The sequence below is a fragment of the Arachis hypogaea genome, chromosome 19 (assembly GCF_003086295.3).
Source record: "Arachis hypogaea cultivar Tifrunner chromosome 19, arahy.Tifrunner.gnm2.J5K5, whole genome shotgun sequence".
Taxonomy (NCBI): Eukaryota; Viridiplantae; Streptophyta; class Magnoliopsida; order Fabales; family Fabaceae; genus Arachis; species Arachis hypogaea.
This window is the reverse complement of record NC_092054.1, coordinates 140,046,141-140,069,195: the sequence shown is the minus strand read 5'-3', so window position 1 is coordinate 140,069,195 and position 23,055 is coordinate 140,046,141. Positions and strand designations below refer to the sequence as shown.

Below are 23,055 nucleotides of genomic sequence, written 5' to 3'. Positions count from 1 at the left end.
AATTTAACAACAAAAAGTAAAGAAGATGAAGTAAGTGCAGTAGATCTAAACAGAATTGGAAAATTGCAGTGAAGAACAAAACAGAAAGTAAATTCAACTCAATTGAAAGAACTAAGAAAGAAATTCAAGAGCTCAGAGGCTCAATGAGAGTAGAAAACAAGTCTAGATCTCAATTTCTTCCTTGATCCAACAGAGAGCAATTTGTAGAAGAAAAGAAGATGAAAGCAGTAAAGAAGATTAAAATCAAATCCTTAGATCAATTGAGAGGAAGAGTGAAAGATGATTATCAGAATTTGAATCAATGGAGCTCTTCAATCTCAATTCAAGATCCAAGGCAGAAAAGCATAAGTTGCAGAAGAAGAAAATTAACAACAGCCAATGAAAATTTGAATTATGCAGTAGAAGAACAAGATGAATTGCAGATCAAAGATTGAAACAAAATTCCTTTAATCTCAACCCAAAATTCATAAACAGAGAGTAAGAAATGAAAAAGTAAGAACAAGGAGGAGAGAACTCAGCTCTCAATCCCAATTCCCCCAATTCAAAAAGGAGGTTCAAAAGTGAAAAGTAAAAATTTAAAAGTAAGTAAAAAGGTTCTCTCTAACTCAAACTAAGTCCTATTTATACACTTTCTATTTTTGATCTTTAGAATTTGGAGTGGGCTTTTCATTTGGTGAAGAATTGGATCCAAAGTGGCAATTGAATTAAAATTGGACCATGGTGCAGCTCCTAGGGAAGCGTTCAGTTAACTAAACCAACTGAGCGCTCATTTTGCTTGGTCCTTGGCTCATTTTGTCTCGTGCATGGCTCCAGGGGAACGTTCAGTTATGTTACTTAACTGAGCGCTACACATGCTTCCTTTGGCCTTCAATTTTTGGTGCGTGACAAACTCCCTTGGGCAGCCCTCATAGCGCTAAGTTAACAAAGTTAACTGAGCGCCCCTTTTGCTTACATAAGGCTCCAAATTCGAGCCTCCTTGGTTGCATTGTGTGAGCAATTTCCTTGGCCCAAGTAGCGCTCAGTTGAAACTCCTAACGCAGCACCTTTTGTTTTGGTGGGAGCTTCCTTGTTCGAATCATGGTGGTTGCACTTTTGCCAATTTGGTTTCAAGGAGTAGCGCTCAGTTAGATAAGGGAACTAAGCGCCCCTTTGCTTTGTGAAGAAGCTCCAAGTTCGAAACTTGTTGAGGCCACCTTGGCTCCTTAATTGATGTAACTAGCGTTCCTTTTGTTTGCATAAGGTCCAAGGTTTGAACCTTGGCCATTTCATTTTGGTCAATTCACTTGCTTGTAGCGCTTCCTCCATGTCCTCCAAGTGCTTGGTTCGAAACCTGGCTGCCCCCTTCCTTGTTGTTGCGCCTTGCATTTTTCCTTGGGGAGGCACGAAAAAGTGAACAAAGTTAACTGAGCGCTATTGATTTTGCTTGCTTCCTTGGGCGCTCAGTTAACTCTCTTCACGTAGCGCCATAGGCCTTGGTGCTTCCTTGGCCTTGTTTGGTTTGGTGCTGGGCTAGCGCTCAGTTAAGTGGGTTCACTGAGCGCTATGCCCTTTGCCTCCTTGGTTGATGCACCACGCTTTTGTTTTCTTAGGTCATACTTTCCAAGTGTGGCCTAAGGTCCAAAGCGTGCCAAAAATTCCTTTTTCAACCATTTCTTCACCAACAAATAATCAAAACAACCAATTAAAGCATCACCAAATTCACAAGGTTCATAAATTATTCAAAAACCAACTAATCTTAGCTTAAACCTTATGATTTAGTGTCAAATAAAAGATGGTTGATTGATTTAACAAAACCATGCAAAATCACTTCAAATTACTTACTTCTAATGCAAGAAAGTGCATAAAACCTAATGAAACAAGTGAAAAATGCTTGAAAAGCTAGCATAAGATGACTTTTCATCATAGTACAGCTTGACATTTATCGAGGTTTGTTTATATTCCTCGTTGTGTTAGTAAGAACCCAAGGAATTTTCCTCCATGCTCTCCAAATATATTTTTCTCAGGGTTTAACCTCGCAATATATTTCCGAAGTTGTTGAAAAACTTCGAGAAGGTCAGCCTGATGAGTTTCTTTTGAACTTGATTTGACTACCATGTCATCAACATAAATTTCAGTGTTCCGTCTGATTTGGTCTTTGAAGACTTTGTCCAACAGTCGTTGGTAAGTAGTACCTGCATTTTTTAACCCAAAAGGCATAAATTTATAACAGAAATTACCGTGGTCGGTTATGAACACCATTTTGTCTTTGTCGTCTGGGTGCATTAGTATCTGATTGTAGCTGGAATAAGCATCCATGAAGCTGAGTACTTGAAATGTCTACCAGTCTATCAATGTTCGGTAGTGGATATGAATCTTTTGGAAATGCTTTACTCAGATCTGTAAAATCCACACATACGCCACTTTCTTGAGTCCTTTTTTTTACCATAACCACATTTTCTAACCATGATGAAAATTGGAGTTCTCGGATGAATCCTGCATCGAGTAATTTCTGGGTTTCTGCCACTGCTGCATTTCTTTTTTCTATTCCCAAGTTTCGTTTTTTCTGTCGCACGGGACGAGCATTAGGGTTGACGACGAGTCTATGGCATATGAAATTTGGGTCGATTCCCAGCATGTATGCAAGAATCCATACGAAAAGGTCAGAATTAGACCTGAGTAGTTTGACGAGATTTTGCTTGGTACCTGTGGAGAAAACAGAGCCAATGTTAGTGAATTGATCGGCATCAGTCAGTTGTACCTTGCGTAAGTCGCCTATTGGAGCAAGTCAGCTAGTATTATTTCGCAAATCCAACTCGGCAAAGGTTGGGATGTTTTTTATATTGTAAACATAGTTGACCAGTTGGGTAGCCTCCTTTTATGTTGTTTTTGTCTTTAGGACAGCATTGTAGCATTACCGAGCATCCTTATGGTCGGCATGCATCATTGCGACGATGTTATCCTATACAGGAAATTTAACACAAAGGTGAATAGTAGAAACAATAGCACCAAACGAGTTAAGAGATGGTCATCTCAGGATAGCATGGGCTGATGCAATTAACCACTAGAAATTGGATATCTAGTGTCTTTGAGTATGGGTGTTCTTCCAACGTCGTTTTTAACCATACATAACCTGTTATTGGCACCCTCTCACTGGAGAAACCTACCAGTGCTCTCGTTGAGGATTGTAAAATATTTTACTGAGTTGCATTTTCTGAAAAGTCAAATAGAATAATACGTCAGCGCTACTTCTGGGATTAAGCAAAACCTTCTTAACCGTTAATTCTTCTATGTGTGCTGAGATTACGATAGGATCATCTAAATTTGGGCTTTCTGAATTAAAATCAGTTGCATCAAAAGAGATAGGCCCGCTTTGAGGTAAGACAGGTTGTGTGCGTGAAGATCCTTCCATGGTTAACATGGCTCGATAGCTTCTTTTTCGAGCTGTGTTTGTGCTACCACCACCTGCGAACCCTCCTGCGATGTAGTTAATAATTCCTCTTGCCGAGTTCCTTTGTCTTTCGAAAGGCCACTATATTCAATACGATCTGTTGTTGGTCTTGTTTCCTCCTTTTGGTTTTGACTGCTAATGTACTTGACCAGTAGTCCTTGCCTTGCTAGCCTTTCGAGTAGATCCTTGGCTACTACGCATTCGTCGGTTGTATGCCTAAACTTCTGGTGGAATACACAGTGCTTACTTTTATCTACATACCTTTGTTCTTGGTAACTTCCTGCTCTGCTAGGTGGCTTTATGAGCTTGGTATGGAGGATTTCTTTTATTATGTTTTCTCTTTATGTGTTGAACTTCGTGTAAGATTTGAATTTTGGTGTCAGCTTGAAAGGCTTGCTTTGGTCTCGTGGTTGGTTTGATCTTCTCTATCTATCCTCGTCTCTTTTTGGCACTTGGGTTGTTTGTTTGTCGACTTTCCTAGCTTCTCTTAACTCCTCGATCTCTATTTGTCCCGATGCTTTATCTCTGAATTTGGCTAATGTTTTGGGTTTTGATACTGCAATGGTTTCCTGAAACCGTCCTAGGCGAATACCACTTTTTAGCGCATGAAGATGCACGTTGGGACTGAGGTCGGGGATTTTCATCGCCACTTTGGCGAATCGCATCATATAATCCTTCAATCTCTCATGTTGACCATGTTTGATGGTGCTGAGGAAATCAGAATCATGAATGTAAATCTTAGACGTTGCAAAATGGTTGACAAACAGGTCAGTAAATTCGTCAAAGCTCGAAATTGATCCTGCAGGAAGACTAGAAAACCATAATAATGCTGCTCCATCTAAAAAGGTTGGGAAAGATCTGCTTAAAATTGGATCAGAAGGACCGTTTAAAAGTAAAATCATAGATTCAAATTTAGTGACATGAATTTTGGGGTCACTAAAACCCTCATATGGTTTTAGTGTAGTGGGAAGTGTGAAATTATTTGGTATTTGGAAATCCATGATTTCTGCAGAGAAAGGATTTGTTATTTTGGAGGGCCGGTCTCCTTCACGGTGTTTGTTTTAGACGTAGGCTCGTCTTCGGGATTCTCCTTATCTGTGTTCTTTTTGTCCCTTTCCTTGTCTGGTCGGCTCGCCAAGAGCTCGGTCATCTTCCTCACTTCTGCCTGGAGGTTAGCGTTCATAGCCACCAGTTCAGCGTGAGTGGGAGTTGATGATTCGTCGGCGATGTTGAGAGTCCTACAGGAGAAAAGGTGAAACGCACAGAAAAATAATGAAATGTGGGGTCAGTTAAAAAATTGGCCCCACGGTGGGCGCCAATGTTACTGCCGATGATGTTTCTGTCGAGGATGTTCCAAGCTGTAACTTTTTTGTCTGAAGGAATCACTCGAGGTCCTCCGTGTAGTGAGTTTGGATAATTCTTGGAGCTGAGACGCGGTCGTGGAACCTGCAAAAAAGACTCTGATGCCCAAATCAGTATGATATCTACCAGAGTATTAAAAATATCGAGAGGCAAGTTCTTTGAGTGTCTTGTGTCTTATATCATCCTCTATCTTTGGCTAAGGATAATATTTATAATCATTCCAGGTGAATGAATTGGTGACTGTTTTTGAGATCTAAGGGGAGTTCAAGATATCGGGAGAGGGTTGTTTTCGTGAACAGTTTTTGCTTTTACCAAGGTATAACTCGTTTTGACCGATTAATAAGGGATACGATATATGTAATCATGTCCTTGTGTCATATAAAAAAAATTAAAATTTGTGTATCTACGTATTTCGTATTGTATTTATATTAGTGTTTGTATTCCATAAGTTCTCTCATTCGAGAATATAATAATAATAGTTGAAAGTGTAGTTGCTGGAAATTTAGGGGTGGCAAAACGGGTTGAATCCGTCGGGCCGATCTGCTAAACCCGCTAAAAAAGGCGGATCGGGCTAGGATTTGGAGCCCGCCAAATTAGAAAAATCCGCCAAACCCGCACCGCCAAATTGGCGGATTTTGGTGGGGCGGGACGGGGCGGTTCGCCGGGCCGAAGATTTTTATTTTTCTTTTTTTTATTAAATAAAAGAGTGATTACTATTATAAAATTAATAATTATAGAATTTTCAAACACTTTTTTTTTGTTTTTATTTTTATTCTTCTTTTAGTTATTAACTTTATTTATTTTATTTTACAATTTCGTGTATTTGCTCAAATTATGTGACTTATTTTTTAAAATAAAGATGATTCTATTGACAAATATTATTTTGAACAATTTTATTGAAGTTAAAAATAAAAAAAATATAGTGAAAAAATTATATTATAATTTGACTATTTTTTATTTGTATTTGATTTTTTAATTATTATTTTTTGGTTAATTTTAATAAATTTTATTTTTCAAAAAAAAAAGAGTCAAGCGGGTTAGCCCGCCGACCCGCCAATCCGCCATAAAATGGGGCGGGCTAGCATTTTGAACCTATCTTAGTTGGCAGGGCAGACCGGTCCGCCCCGTTTATAGGACGGGCCTAGGCGGGGCGGGGCGGGTTGGGACGGGCCGACCCGCTTTGCCACCCCTAGCTAGAAAGGAATTGAGTATTGTATAGCAAAATTATTTGCTATTTGAAGTGTTTTAAATTTAATCATAGCCCAGAAATATGTTTTTAAGAGTCTAGAGTGTGAAAATAATTTTTTTGGAAGCCTTTTCTCTTGGTGTATTCTTAGTGTTCACGCTGAGCAAGACATCATAAGTATGAAGCATCTAAATTCTTGGACTATTCCATTTGGCTTAATCAATCCAACAGGATGCCATGTCTTTGTGTCATACAAAAAAATTAAAATTTGTGTATCGAAGTATTTTATATTGTATCTATATCAGTGTTTGTATTCCATAAATTCTCTCATTCGAGACTATAATAATAATAGTTGGAAGTGTGGCTACTGAAAAAAGCTACCGGAATTGAGTATTGTATAGCAAAATTATTTGCTATTTGAAGTGATTTAAATTTAATCATAGTCCAAAAATTTGGTTTTGAGAGTCTAAAGTGTGAAAATTATTTTTTTTTTTGGAAGTCTTTTCTCTTGGCGTGTTCCTAGTATTCACACTAAGCAAGACATCATAAGTATGAAGCATCTATATTTTTGGACTTTTTCATTTGGCTTAATTAATCCAACGAGAGGCTAATGCAGGAAAGACCTACTTGTAAAGAAAGGTTAAATACAAAAAAAATGAGTTGATTGATTTGTATTTTTATTTTTACTTTTATTTTTATATTTAAAATTTTAATAAAAAAGAGAAAAATGAAAATAAAAAGCAAAATGTTATTATTTGTATTCTTTTTCTAAAAATAAATAAAAATATTTAAAATAAAAATGGAAACCAATTTTTTTTCGGTCAAGAATTTTTTTCCACAAAATAGACCCGACCTGAAAAACTAGAAAGTCTAGGGGATAAACTTTCACTTATGATTTTTTTGGCAGCACATTGGAAATTGTAGTGTGGTTATGTTGTTTGTTGGGTTACGTAGGCCCTGACAAAAAAAATGGGTACAATAACTGGCCCTGACAAAAATGTTATATTGAAATAAATAATTTTAAAAATTATTACAAAAATACTTAATTCAGCCTTATTTCGTTTACAAATAAGTTTTCACGTATCTCGTTTACACTGTAAAGGAGATAAGACTGTGCGAGTGACACGTGGGTATCTCGTTTAAAGTGTAAATGAGATACGTGCAAGCTTATCTGTTTACACTGTAAACGAAATAAGGCTGGGTTACCCCTATATATAGAAGTCGTTTACAGCGTGATTTTGGGCACCATTTCCAATCTTTCGACCACTTTCTCCTCTCTTCTATTCTTGTCTGACCATATTATCAACTGAGACGAAGATGACGCACGCAGATGCATGGGATGCGGACATCAATAGGATGAACACGACGTGGCACTAGGCTGGGGCAGCTGACTTTGCGGTTAGTTTTCTTATGTAGACGTTTATATTATGCCATACATGGGTACTTACCAAAAACTAGGATACAACTTGTATCGTTAGCAACAGGTCACTGATAGGGTATAATTCTAGGAATATGGTTCTCATTGTTTTAGTTTATTAGTTACGTGTTTCTTAATTTATTAATTTAGTTATTAACTATCCAAGTGAAAGCTATTTTTTAAGTTTAGTGAAGTATTATGTAAAATTTGTATTTACCTAAATTAAGTTAATAAGTTAAAGTTTGATAATTACAATATTAATATCTTTAGTGAATGTTTTTTAATTTAAGTAACGTATTGAGGAAATCTTTATTAATTAATTAAGTAAATATTAACGTAAACGAGATTTATCTGTTAGTACACAGGTGTAAATTTCTGTTAATGTCGACTGTATACAATATTTAATTCAATCTGTTATGCCGGTGCACGAGTACAAATTTTTAAACATGTGGTCTTTTTCTTTTTGTCAGAGGCCTCGCTTACTTTTGCCTCAATGAGTGAGTCACACGATTTCACCACCGAATGTCATCGTCCCCTATTTGAGGGAGGCTGACTTCAGCAACGCAGTGTGGCCCAAGGACTTCATCTTTGACAACTCCCTAATCAGTGCATTTATGGAGCGCTGATGTTCAGAGACCCACACGTTCTACCTGCCATAGAGTGAGGCCACTATCACCCTATAGGATGTGTCTTACCACCTTAGGGTACATGCGCACAGGGAGCCAGTGGGGGTGCTTCCGTAATTTCTTCAGATGGGATAGCATAGCGACATGAGAATTGGTGGAGCGATTACTCAGTGTCGGGCCTCCGGTAGTTGCACACGCAGAGGAAGGAGTCATTCTCGCACAAGCTTAAATGGATGTGGGACCGTGTCAACCATATGCTTCAGACGGATGATCTGGAGACACTCCGATAGAATGCAAGATATTACATCTTGTTACTGATCAGAGGTTACTTAAAGCGTATAAATGAGATTCATGTTGCTTATCTTGGTTTACAATATCCACTTCTTTTTCCATATGGAGAAGATGGCTACAGAATTGATATTCAACATAAAATCATCGGGAGTTTGAAACCTAACAAGAGGAGCAAATTGACCATGCGATAATTTTTTGCATTTAGGCTTCAAACCAGGAAAACAGAAGCTCCAACAATACTGGTTTCTAAAAAACTTTTTCAGCAATTTGTAGTGGATGCTTACACTATGGTTGAGTCAGAACGTTTGTTATATTTTAGGATTCATCAAAAGGAACTTAGAGCTGATGATTACAAGAGTTTGAAAAATGCTAAATCTACAGGTCAAACAAGTGGCTCAAGTGTAGGAAAAAGAATAGTTTTGCCATCAATTTTTATAGGAGGTAGGCGTTATATGGATGGCTTATACCATGATTGTGTTGCAATTTGTGGCCATGTTGGTTATCCAGATTTGTTCATCACTTTCACATGTAATTCAGAATGGCCAGAGATCAAGCGACTCTTAGACCCTTTACATCTCAAACCAGTAGATCGTCCTGACATTGTTTGTCGAATGTTCAAAATGAAGCTTGATATGCTAATTAAAGATTTGAAAAAGGAAAGATTCTTTGGTAAAGTTGTTGCTGGTAAGTTATACATTAAAAAAAAGTATATACTATTTTAAGAACATCAAGTATATCTATAGTTGCTAATATGTACTATATTATGATTTATGTGCAGATGTTCATACAATTGAATTTCAGAAACGAGGTCTACCACATGCTCATATTTTGATATTCTTGGATTCTTTAAGCAAATTTTCAGATCCAAAAGATATAGATAAAGTAATTTGTGCTGAGATTCCTAATCAATTTGAGCATCCAGAGTTGTACAAGGCTGTAAAAAAATTTATGCTTCATGGTCCATGCGGTTCTGTAAATATATTTTCACCATGCATGAAAGAAGGTCGTTGTTCAAAGTTCTATCCCAAGTCTTTTGTCGATTTAACAACTATTGATGTTGAAGGGTATCCAATATATAGAAGAAGAAAGACTGGTTGTTATGCTGAAAAAGGAAATGTGGCTATAGATAATCGCTATGTTGTTCCTTATAATCCTTCTTTGCTAATGAAATATCAAGCACACATGAATGTTGAGTGGTGTAATCAGAGCAGAGCAATTAAGTATCTCTTCAAATATATAAACAAGGGTTATGATCGCGTCACTGCTATTTTAGATAATGCTGATGATAGTGAATGCTCAAATAAAGTTATTGATGAAATAAAAAACTATCTTGATTGTAGATATATATCCCCATGTGAAGCTGTTTGGAGAATATTTGCATACCCTATTCATTCTAGAGAACCTGCTGTACAGAGATTGAGCTTTCATTTGCCTGGTCGGAATCCAATTCTATATGAAGATGGTGAAGATATTGATGATATTCTGTCAAAACCCGGGATTGATCAATCAATGTTTACTGCATGGATGGAGGCTAATAACAATTACTCGGAGGCTAAAGAGTTGACATATTCTGAGTTTCCAAGATTCTTTGTTTATAATAAAAAAGAAAAAATCTGGTCAAGAAGAAAGTGTGGCTATACTATTGGAAGGCTTTATTATGTACCTCCAACATGTGGAGAGTTATTTTATTTACGAATGATGTTGAATTTTGTTCGAGGTCCTACCAACTATGACCAAATCAAAAGTGCAAATGGTGTTATTCACAATAGCTTTAGAGATGCTTGCTTTGCTTTGGGATTACTTAATGATGATAGAGAATATATTGAAGCTATCAAAGAAGCTTCATGTTGGGGTTTAGGTGATTATCTAAGGAAGCTTTTCACTGTAATGTTGATGTCAAATAGTGTGAGCAGACCAGAACATGTTTGAAAAGAAACTTGGAGGCTTCTATCTGATGATATTTTGTATAATGAAAGAAAATTGTCTAAAAATTCAGGTTCTCCTTTGATTCTAATAAAAATTTATTTTTTAATGATTCATATTGTGTTTCTTACTATAACTATTTTATTTGTTCTTATATTGTTTTTTCTTTTTATTTGCAGATTTATCTTTGACTGATGAAGAGCTAAAAACAAGATGCTTATATGAAATTGAGATGATATTGCAAGATAATAGGAAGAGCTTAAAGGAATATCCTCATATGCCTTTTCCAGAATATTTTGTGAGGCTGAAATTTCAAAATGGTTTAATTTATAAGGAGCTAAACTATGACAAGAATAATTTGAAAAATGAATTTTAAACATTATTCTCATCCTTAACACAAGAACAACAAGGTGTTTTTGAGAAAATTGTGGAAGCAGTTTCTAAAGAAGATGGTGGAGTATTCTTTGTATATGGCCATGGAGGAACAGGTAAGACTTATCTCTGGATAGTTTTGACTTCTTTTTTAAGGTCACAAGGAATGATTGTTCTTACTGTTGCATTGAGTGGAATTGCTGCTTTGCTACTACCTGGAGGTAGAACAGCTCATTCTAGGTTTGCTATACCATTAACGGTGCATGAGGATTCTGTATGTAATATTAAACAAAATAGTGAACTAGCTGAGTTGTTAAAGCAAACAAAGCTTATCATATGGGATGAAGCATCTATGGTTCACAGATATAGTGTTGAGGCAGTTGATAAAAGTTTAAGAGACATTATGTCATCTACAAATAATAATAATGCTAATTTGCCTTTTGGTGGGAAGGTAGTGGTTTTTGGTGGAGATTTTAGACAAATTCTTCCTGTCATTCCTGGAAGTGGCAGGACAGAAATTGTTAATGCAAGCATATGTTCCTCTTACATATAGGACTATTGTAGTGTTTTGAGACTTTCAAAAAATATGAGATTAGAGGAATCTTCACATGCTGATAATGATGAATTGGCTTTGTTTTCACAATGGATCTTAAATGTTGGAGATGGCAATATAGGTGGGCCTAATGATGGCATCTCTGAGATTATGATTCCTACTGAGTTGCTCATATCAAATTTTGAAGATCTTCTTAGTTCTATTGTGGATTGTATATATCCAAATCTTCTTGAAAATCACTTGGATTCTAATTGGTTGCAATCACGAGCAATTCTTTGTTCTACGCTTGATGTCGTTGAGAAGGTAAATCAATATATTATCATGAAAATTTCAGGAGATGAAAAAATTTACTTGAGTTCAGATAGTGTTGACAAATCTTATGGAAGCGGACAGTATGCTACTGAAACACTTACTCCAGAGTTTTTAAATAGCCTCCAATGTTCAGGATTACCTCATCATGCTTTGAAGTTGAAGGTTGGAATTCCTATAATACTTTTAAGAAATCTAGACCAATGTGCAGGTTTATGTAATGGCACCAGGCTAATTATAACAAGGTTATCTAATCATGTTATAGAAGCAGAAGTATTAGTTGGAAGCTATCTTGACAAAAAGGTCTTAATCCCACGCATGTGCATGTCTCCTTCTCAATCACCGTGGCCTTTCAAATTGGATAGGAGACAATTTCTTATTGTTGTCTCATATGCCATGACCATCAATAAAAGTCAAGGACAATCTCTTAGCAATGTTGGAGTGTATCTTCCTAAACCCGTGTTTAGTCATGGACAACTTTATGTTGCTATATCTCGTGTTCGAAGTAAGAAGGGGTTAAAAATTCTTATTCACAACAAAGAAGGGCATGTTTTAAGTAGCACAACAAATATTGTATTCAAAGAAATTTTCTCAAATTTAAAATAGCATGTTATTTTTTATTATTACTATTTTTATTTTTTTATTATTTTTATTCTACATTACAATTAAACATTTTAGATATTTTTATTATATTTTATCATAGTTAATTTTATTCTAAATATAATTCACGGGTAAAAATACTAGTTGTATCTATATCAGTGTTTGTATTCCATAAATTCTCTCATTCGAGACTATAATAATAATAGTTGGAAGTGTGGCTGCTGAAAAAAGCTACCGGAATTGAGTATTGTATAGCAAAATTATTTGCTATTTGAAGTGATTTAAATTTAATCAAAGTCCAAAAATTTGGTTTTGAGAGTCTAAAGTGTGAAAATTATTTTTTTTTTGGAAGTCTTTTCTCTTGGCGTGTTCCTAGTGTTCACACTAAGCAAGACATCATAAGTATGAAGCATCTATATTTTTGGACTTTTTCATTTGGCTTAATTAATCCAACGAGAGGCTAATGCAAGAAAGACCTACTTGTAAAGAAAGGTTAAATACAAAAAAAAATGAGTTGATTGATTTGTATTTTTATTTTTACTTTTATTTTTATATTTAAAATTTTAATAAAAAAGAGAAAAAATGAAAATAAAAAGCAAAATGTTATTATTTGTATTCTTTTTCTAAAAATAAATAAAAATATTTAAAATAAAAATGGAAACCAATTTTTTTTCGGTCAAAAATTTTTTTCCACAAAATAGACCCGACCTGAAAAACTAGAAAGTCTAGGGGATAAACTTTCACTTATGATTTTTTTTGGCAGCACATTGGAAATTGTAGTGTGGTTATGTTGTTTGTTGGGTTACGTAGGCCCTGACAAAAAAAATGGATACAATAACTGGCCCTGACAAAAATGTTATATTGAAATAAACAATTTTAAAAATTATTACAAAAATACGTAATTCAGCCTTATTTCGTTTACAGATAAGTTTTTACGTTTCTCGTTTACACTGTAAAGGAGATAAGACTGTGCGAGTGACACGTGGGTATCTCGTTTAAAGTATAAATGAGATACGTGCAAGCTTATCTTGTTTACACTGTAAACGAGATAAGGCTGGGTTACCCCTATATATAGAAGTTGTTTACAGCGTGATTTTGGGCACCATTTCCAATCTTTCGACCACTTTCTCCTCTCTTCTATTCTTGTCTGACCATATTATCAACTGAGACGAAGATGACGCACGCAGATGCATGGGATGCGGACATCAATAGGATGAACACGACGTGGCACTAGGCTGGGGCAGCTGACTTTGCGGTTAGTTTTCTTATGTAGACGTTTATATTATGCCATACATGGGTACTTACCAAATACTAGGATACAACTTGTATCGTTAGCAACAGGTCACTGATAGGGTATAATTCTAGGAATATGGTTCTCATTGTTTTAGTTTATTAGTTACGTGTTTCTTAATTTATTAATTTAGTTATTAACTATCCAAGTGAAAGCTATTTTTTAAGTTTAGTGAAGTATTATGTAAAATTTGTATTTACCTAAATTAAGTTAATAAGTTAAAGTTTGATAATTACAATATTAATATCTTTAGTGAATGTTTTTTAATTTAAGTAACGTATTGAGGAAATCTTTATTAATTAATTAAGTAAATATTAACGTAAACGAGATTTATCTGTTAGTACACAGGTGTAAATTTCTGTTAATGTCGACTGTATACAATATTTAATTCAATCTGTTATGCCGGTGCACGAGTACAAATTTTTAAACATGTGGTCTTTTTCTTTTTGTCAGAGGCCTCGCTTACTTTTGCCTCAATGAGCGAGTCACACGATTTCACCACCAAATGTCATCGTCCCCTATTTGAGGGAGGCTGACTTCAGCAACACAGTGCGGCCCAAGGACTTCATCTTTGACAACTCCCTGATCAGTGCATTTATGGAGCGCTGATGTTCAGAGACCCACACGTTCTACCTGCCATAGAGTGAGGCCACTATCACCCTATAGGATGTGTCTTACCACCTTAGGGTACATGCGCACAGGGAGCCAGTGGGGGTGCTTCCGTAATTTCTTCAAATGGGATAGCATAGCGACATGAGAATTGGTGGAGCGATTACTCAGTGTCGGGCCTCCGGTAGTTGCACACGCAGAGGAAGGAGTCATTCTCGCACAAGCTTAAATGGATGTGGGACCGTGTCAACCATATGCTTCAGACGGATGATCTGGAGACACTCTGATAGAATGCAAGATATTACATCTTGTTACTGATCAGAGGTTACCTGATGATGAAAAAGTCGAACAAGCTAGTCGATCTTCTGTGGCTGCTACTTCTTGCAGACTTTGAGAAGTGTCATGGGCTATCTTGGGACTTGGCAGTGCTTGCATGGACATACCAGTCACTGTGCTTTGCAACAAACCGAGGCACAACAGCCATAGCTGGCTACATGCCTTTGTTGATGTCTTGAATATACCAGCGATTTTCACAGTGGTGTCCACCTGACCGAGGGGGTATACTATGGCAGCGAGGTAACTAGTGTTTATATGTTGTTTGTGTTTGAGTTTTGTAATTGTATATGCCATTCCATAAATAAAATTCGTGTTATTCTTGTAACGGTCAACAGGTTGATAGGGTTGACGCAGTAGAGCAGGGACCAGCACGGGACGAGGGTCCTTCGATGGCGTCTATCGCTGGATCAGTTGTGAATGTATGAGGTTAGCACTAAGAATTTGCTTTCAACAGTTGTTTAACAATTAGTTAATAAGAATATTGATTCATATATATTTTAGTTACACATAATTAGTTAATAATTATTTCAAAACTATCCTTTCTGTTTCGGTGGATGTCGTATGATGATCCTGCCCTGTAGGCTCTATGCCTGCCATGGTTTCTGGATGAGGCAGAGTAGGGGAGATGGATGTCTGTTGTCCCCCTCATCTACTTTAACATTGTCCAGTTCCACCAGGTTGATCGAGTGTAGTGCCAGTTCAATGGAGAGCAGCCGTGTTGGGGACCCTGGTGAACGTCGACAAGTTCTTGACATCCACAAGACAAGGCGAGGATGTCTGGTGGCCTGACAAACTTTTCGACTGGTATGACGATTGGAGGGCATGATTTGAGGAGGACCGTTGGATCTCTATCCAGCCACGCTTCGACTATAGGCCGACCCAAAGGTATTCGGACTAGTATCGGGGCACTTGTCGGGTCAGGCACCTATCTGGGCAGGATGTACTTGACGATCCGAGGCTGTTCAATTTACCTGCTGACGTCCACCCTACTGCCAGTCAACCAAAAGATGTTCTTCCCCTTCTTATGAATGTCCCCGATCGGCATCGGCGTGCACGAGAGGTTTGGGAGGACACTTAGCGGCTTGCTAGGAGGGAGAGGGGTGCCAGAGATCGGGGAGCAGCCGAAGGGGGCTAGCAGGGATAGGGTCCAGCCTCGGCAAAAGTAGCTGGATGTGGAGTCTGAGGAAGAGGCTGAGCTTGACTGGCATGAGGAGCTCGGTGACGTCCTTGAGACAACCTCTTTGAGTATGTCCGACTTGTCTGCATAGACCACACCTCTTCTCCTTTCGCTCGACCTCAACCATGTCATTTTAGAACCTAGTAGAGACAGGTCTTTCGGTAGCCTTCCTGCACATGAGTGGGTTAGGACGAACCAGAGTCCCATACCACTCCAGCCAAAGCGCTCGTCGGGTATCGGTGGAAACTCCATCTCATATACCTTGAACACAACGTCTTGCTTGTACACCGGATGAACATATGGAGCCCACTCGATGCTTGCGGTGGCACAAGCGGTAAGTGCATGTCAGCATGGGTAGTGGAGAGATTGGAAAAGTCCACAGTCGCACATTCCCGCTGTTAGCCAAACACGAAAGGAACCTTGCGACCAACCCTCGAACGGCTCTAACTCTTCAACGACAAACACTGAAGCCTGTCTATCAAAAAAGTAACATGCATCTTCGAGATACCCTCTCTGTTCTTGTCAACAGCTGCCATCAATCTTTGGGAGAAGCAATTTTTAGCCGCCAGTTGTGCCCGTGCCTGTGCCTCCCTTTCCTTCGTGACGAATAACTTCTACAGCCTATCGTACGTGATGTGCACGATGGTAGAAATCGGCAAGTACCGTGTACCCTTTAGCACTACATTGATGCACTTCGATAGATTCGTTGTTATGTGCCCAAACTGGAGATTGCTGTTGCAGTGTTGTAGCCATATTTCTTTGTTGAATCTACCAGCCTAGTCCGCCATCTCTCGCGACAAACCTCTCAAGACATCCATGTACCACTCCGACTTGGCCTTGCTTGGACCGTAAGAAGCATTTATGAGGTATCGCTTGCCCTCAGTGGACTTGAAACGAGACATGAAGTTTGCGACTGATGAGCGGATATTTTATACGCTTTTTGGCATCACTTTCATATAGTTTTTAGTAGTTTCTATTTAGTTTTTATTAAGTTTTTATAGGTTTTAGTGTTAAATTCATGTTTTTGGATTCTAATATGATTTTTCTGTGTTTTTGGGCAATTTCAGGTATTTTCTGGCTGAATTTGAGGAGTTGGAGCAGAAGTCTGATTCAGAGACAGAGAAAGCACTGCAGATGCTATCCAGATCTGACCTCCCTGCACTCGGAAGAGATTTTTTGGAGCTGCAGAAGACCAAATAGAGCATTATCCATGGCTATGGAAAGCTGACTTCCAGAGCTTTCTAGCAATGTATAATAGTTCATATGTTGTTTCGAATTAGAAGGCCGAAAACTAGCGTCCAACGCCAACTTCCTACCTTTTTCTAGCGTCCAGCAGCCAAGGAAGCGGAGCCCAATATCTAAAAGCCCAGAGATGACTCCCTAGCTGGCGTTCCACATCCAATAGACCTCATATCACTTGGATCTTATCAAGCTCAGCCCAAACACTTACCAAATGGGCCCTAGAAGTGAATTTTAGCACTAAAAAGACTGTTGTACCCTTACTAGTCATTAGCTTAGTATCGAAGAAATTTTATTCATGTCATTCGGACAACATAAATCACTTTTCTCATTATACACGTTTATCATTGTTTTCTACCTCAGTATGAGTTTCTAAACTTCCTAGGTTTAGGGGAGGAGCCCTGCTGAGTCCTATGAATTAATAAAAGTACTATTTCTTCTTCTTCGATCCGTGTCTGATCCATTTCTAAGAGGTATATCCGATCTTCATCGTGATGAACAGGATGATCTAACAAATTAGCTCTGTTCATCACACTAAGACGAACGTGCCTGACAAACACCCGCATCAAGTGACGGACCCAGAAAATTTTAGAAGTAGGGGCAAAAATATATATACTAAAATAAATTTTGTTAAACATTATTAATTATATGAAGATATAAAAATTAAAAAGAATTAGTGAACACTTTCTTTCTTAACATACTATTCATGATGTATAATTTATAAAAAAATTAACTTTTTATTTCTAAAACTTGAACTTAAAATATTTTAATTAAATTATAGATAATTTGTTATCCTAACTAATTTTTTTATACGCATTTAATAATAAAGACTGAATCAATTGGCACATTAGGGCCTAACGATACACTAGTATTTATAATTTGAAATTAGAATTATATATAAATACTAAAAAAAATTAAATCTTTATATGAAAAGTATGTTTATATAAAATAATAGAAACTAAATTTATAATTTTTTTCTTTTTTTCTTTTTAAAATAATTAAATTTGTTATATAATTTTTGATTTAATTTTGATATAATGTTAGATAAAAAATTTTATACATCTGTTTAATTATGTATTGTAATTAAAATATTTTTTATTACTATTTCTAAAAATAAAAAATCTATTTTAAATTATTAAATTAAACAATTCATTTTAAAATTGTATATGCGACATAAGTACATATAATAGAACAAAAGTAAAAAAAAAACAAGTAATAAGGATGAATAAATTGAGAATAAAATAAAATATATAAAGTCATGAAGAGAATAAAATATTAAATTAATACTTAAACTATAATTGTTTGAATTCAAAATTTCAATTGAAAATATCCAAAAGAGAAACAATGAAATTAGAAAATACATACATAGAGTCATGGAGAGCTATATAAAAAACATAGAGAATTTGAAATTTACCTTTTGATAAAGAGAGGATGACCACTAGACAAAAAATAGAAAAAAAAAGTTGAAAATATAAAAATAAGAGGAGGGTTTAATGGAATAAAAGAGTGATGACACAAGAACTAAATTTGATTAGGTTAAATAATAGTCAAAATGATAGAAAATAAAAAAAAAATGAATTTAAGACTTTGGCCAATTGAATTTAATTTATTTGTAGTGGGGTCATTTAAAATTTGAAGTGGGATCACATTATGTATAACTATTTTTTTTAAAAAAAATGAAAACACAGTGGGGGCAAGTGTCCCCTCACTGTTGTGCCTAGGTTCGTGCCTGCCCGCATCTACTTGGGTTTGTGTGAGTACCTGGAAGAAAAGCACGAGCCAATAGTTATGTTTATACATCTCTTAGACGGTTAATCTACGATTTCGTTGGGGACTTCTCGAGACACCAGTTCAGCCGATCTCCGGGGAGATTAAGGTCTCCGTGGTATAGGCTAGAATCCAAGAAGCAGTGTTCTCTAATCCGGAAGATTCGACCTTGTCTTTGGCATTTTGAGTAAGATCGCCAAGAGAATGACTTGCTAGCGCTTCACCCTCCACTGGATTGAATGACCAAGGGTCCTGGCGTTCATTCTGTAGCAGAGGAGATCAATGACCATGGGCAATGGCTTTGATCACTTACAGCCTGCCATAGAAGAAGATCATTCACAAGCAAAGAAGATAATAGTACCAGAGTTACTTCAGAAAGACAAAGTAACTCCAACTCTCAACTCTATTCCCATTATTGCTTTTCAATTAGAATAACAAGTACTTATACAAAATTCTAAACATAATCACATCTACAACCTTCTGATTCTGCCTGACTAAGACCTGAATGACAACCATTGCTTGCTTTAAGCCACAACCATTTTGTCCTAGGAGGTTTACAAACTCATACTGAAGTAAAACAATGATGAAAATGTGTATAATGACTGAAAGTGTCTAAGAAATCTCTGAATTACATAAATAAAATCTCTTAAATACTAAACAGATGACTAGTAAGGGTAAAACAGTCTATTTAGTGCTAAAATCCACTTCTGGGCCACTTAGTGAGTGTTTGGATTGAGCTTTGATGAAATCCACGTGCTTAGGCTCCCTTGGGCGTTGAACTCCAGTCCTGGCACCTTTTCGGGCGTAGGACTCCAGCATGGAATCCCTTTCTGGTGCTGCACTGATAGACCACAATTTTTTTTGTTTATCTTGTATTGAATTCATTGAATTTTATCAACTTTTCCTACACTTATTCATTAAAATAGCATGGTTTTGTGGATTTCTCCTAATTGTGCTTAAGAATGAAAACATGCTTTTTAGGCCCTTAAATTGCTAAATTTAATTCACCTTCCTCCCATTCGATGCTTTGATATGTTTTTTTGAGTGATTTAAGGTTTTGAAGGCAAGGATGGCTTGAAAAAAAATGGAAGAAAAGCATGCAAAATGGGAAAATTCATGAAGACATGAAGAAATTGCTAAGTTGTCAATCCTGACCTCTTTGCACTTAATCGATCATAACTTGAGCTACAGAGGTCCAAATAAGGGGGTCTCAGTTGCGTTGGAAAGCTAACATCCAGGGCTTCAAAATGATATGCAATTTTTCATAGTTTCCAGGATGTTTGGTGACGTGTACGCGTCGTTCCACCCGCACGCATTGCAGGATCAGCATGGGCCATTTTAAACAACTCGTGGCCAGCGATTTCTAGATCATTTTGGGCCCAATCCAACTCATTTCTGATGCTATTGAACCCAAGGATTAAAGGGGGAAGAACCAAGTAGTCATAGTTGAGTTTTCACCATGTCTTAGGCTAGAATTCTAGGGAGAGAAGCTCCCTCTTTTCTCTAGAATTAGGTTAGGATTAGGTTAAATTTTCTTAGATCTAGTTTTAATTGTTGTTTCCATTTACTTTTCCTTTCAATTCTTTGTTGCTACATCTTTGCTCTCTTAGTTCTTCTTGTTAATTTCTTCTATTTTGATACTTTCACGTCTATGAGCACTTTGTTGATTTTAATTTCCTTTAATACAATTCATATTCTATGTTCCTTTATTGTTTAATTTCTTTGTTATTGTTATTTCCTTGCAACTGGTAGTGTTATATTTTATATTTCTTGTCATTTTATTATGCTTTCTTTTTATGCCTTCCAAGTGTTTGATAAAATGCTCGGTTGGATTTTACAGTAGATTTTTGTGTTCTTGGCTTGGGATGGTAACTTAGGTGACCTTGAGTTGCTAATGTCCAAGTGATTGATAATTGGTGTCCATTGACACTAGCTTTCACTAAGTCAATTAGTGAGTGGCTAGGAGTTATAGATTGGGATTGATAAAGCTCATTTGACTTTCCTTCAATTGTTAGAGGATGACTTAATGAGATTGATCCTTGCAATTATCATATTGTGGTTAGTAACAAGGATAGAGATCCTTAACCATCAACCCTTGCCAAGATCTTTTTATCATTTGAGTTTCATTTACTTTCTTGTCATTTACATTTCTTGTCTCTTATTCCAAAACCCCAAAAATACTTATCCCATAACTAATAACATGAACACTTCCATGCAATTCCTTGAGAGACGACTGATAAACCACTATTTTATGTTTATCTTGTGCTAATTTGAGTGGTTTTTATCAAGTCTTTGCACACTTATTCATACAATTTGCATGATTTTACAATTCCTTCCCAATTTTGTTCTATGGTTGAAAACTTGCTTCCTAAGCCTTTAAATTACGTACTTTGATTCCCCTTTATGCCATTCGATGCCGTGATCTATGTGTTAAGTGTTTTCAAGCTTTATAGGGCAAGAATGGCTTAGAGGATGGAGAGGAAGCTTGCAAAAATGGAAGGAGCACAAGAAATAAAGTAGATAACCAGCGAGGATCGACGCTCACGCATGGCTCACGCGTGCACGTGATTTGGAGATTATCACAGCGAGGCGTGCACGTACCTGACGCGTACGCGTGATAAGCGAGATTGCACAGAGACGCGTGCGCGTGATGTATGCGTATGCGTGACATGCGCCACATGTAGAAATTGCAGAAGACGCTGGGGGCGATTTCTGGGCTGTTTTTGGCCCAGTTCCAAGCCCGAAAAACACATATTAGAGGCTGCAGAGTGGGAGAATCATTCATTCATTCACACAACTTTTATTCACATAATTTGAGGTTTTAGATGTAGTTTTCTAGAGAGAGTCTCTCTCCTCTCTCTAGGTTTTAGGATTTTAAGATTAGTTTTGCTTAATTTCAAATTTCTACTTGCTTTAATTTAGTTTTCTTCTACTCTTATTTAGTCTAGCACTTTATTTCTCTTCTCTTGATGATTTAATGCAATTTGAGGTATTTCATATTTATTACTTCTTCTATTTTTTTGAGTCATTGATGTTTGCAATTGGTTGTTTGGATTTAATATTCCTTGCTAGTTTTCTATGTTTTTATGTTGTGCCTACCAAGTGTTTGATAGAATGCTTGGTTGGATTTTAGAGTAGGTTTTTCTCCTCTTGGCTTTGGTAGAGTAATTGGAGACTCTTGAGTTATCAAACTTTTTTGTTGATTGATAATTGAGAAGTTGCTAGTTTATTTGGATCCCTCTAAAGCCAGTCTTTCCTTAGGAGTTGACTAGGACTTGAGGAATCAAATTGATTCATCCACTTGACTTTCCTCCATAGTTAGAGGTTAACTAAGTGGGAGCAATGGACAATTCTCATCACAATTGATAAGGATAGCTAGGATAGGACTTCTAGTTCTCATACCTTGCCAAGAGCTTTTCTAGTTATTAATTTACTTTCTTGCCATTTTATTTCCTTGTTCCTTATTTCAAAAACCCAAAAAGATACTTTTCCATAACTAATAGTAACATACTTCCCTGCAATTCCTTGAGAGACGACCCGAGGTTTAAATAATTCGGTTTAATTTTATTGGGTTTATTTTAGTGACAACCAAATTTTTGTATGAAATGATTATTGTTGGTTTAGAAACTATACTTGCAATGGGAATTTATTGTGAATTCTTTACTAGCAAAAATCCGTTCATCAACGACCCGAGGTTTAAATACTTCGGTTATTTTTATTGGGGTTTGTACTTGTGACAAACAAATTAATTTTTTATTAAGGATTCATTGTTGGTTTAGAACTATACTTGCAACGAGATATTTTTTTCGAATTGGTAGGGTGCCCTAAAATAGTTTTCTTGGAAAAGAAATCATCACTCTTACCAAGTAGTCCTAACATAAAAAGAAGTGGTAAAATATATACAAATTCTACCTGTCATGCAATCTATCATGCAATGCAATAACTAACTAACAAAGAAAATAAAAAATTGGTGTTGGAAGAAATTGTTACCCACGGAGATTGGTTGGACGGCATTCCCACACTTGAAGATTACACCGTCCTCGGTGCATGCAAAGAAGAACAAGGTGAACGGGTTGCTACAACTGATGAGCTCCTCAAAAGATTGTGCAGAGAAACTTGTTTGTGCCCCCATTTAAAAGCTTTTTCTTTCTCCCTTCTTGCTGGCCAGCCTAAAAGGAGAAAAAAGGAGGAAAATTAGGCCTACAACAAAGATAGCAAAGCAAATAGAACATAGGCGGGGGCTAATGCCAAATAAGAATAGAGTTCTCAACTACATGGTAGCTACAGCATGTGAGTGAGAAAACAATATAGGCTAAGACATATCAATTCACACTTGATGCAAGAGTAAAGTTAAAACATAAGTAAATACCATGAAGAGCATGTTGAGCATCAAGTTCAAACAAGAAAGAATGGGTCATGAAAGACGAGATGAGGTCATATTAATGCACAAAGAATACCAGAGTCAAAAGATTAGGCATTAATTTAAAAGTTTCATCACCCAACAATATCAAACAAGTCAAGAAGCACCAAGCTAATCCAAGAAATTCTCAATAATTGAGTATGAGAATTC

The 23,055-nt window shown here is 36.6% G+C and overlaps 1 protein-coding gene across 1 annotated transcript; it reads left to right on the top strand.

The window, feature by feature from the left end:
* Positions 1-9,491: 9,491 nt before the first annotated feature.
* Positions 9,492-11,157, top strand: LOC112778880 (uncharacterized). The gene is made up of 3 exons (XM_029295785.2): positions 9,492-10,212; positions 10,412-10,552; positions 10,634-11,157. Exons 1-3 carry the CDS (start codon positions 9,492-9,494, stop codon positions 11,155-11,157), a joined length of 1,386 nt encoding a protein of 461 aa, XP_029151618.2.
* Positions 11,158-23,055: the final 11,898 nt, after the last annotated feature.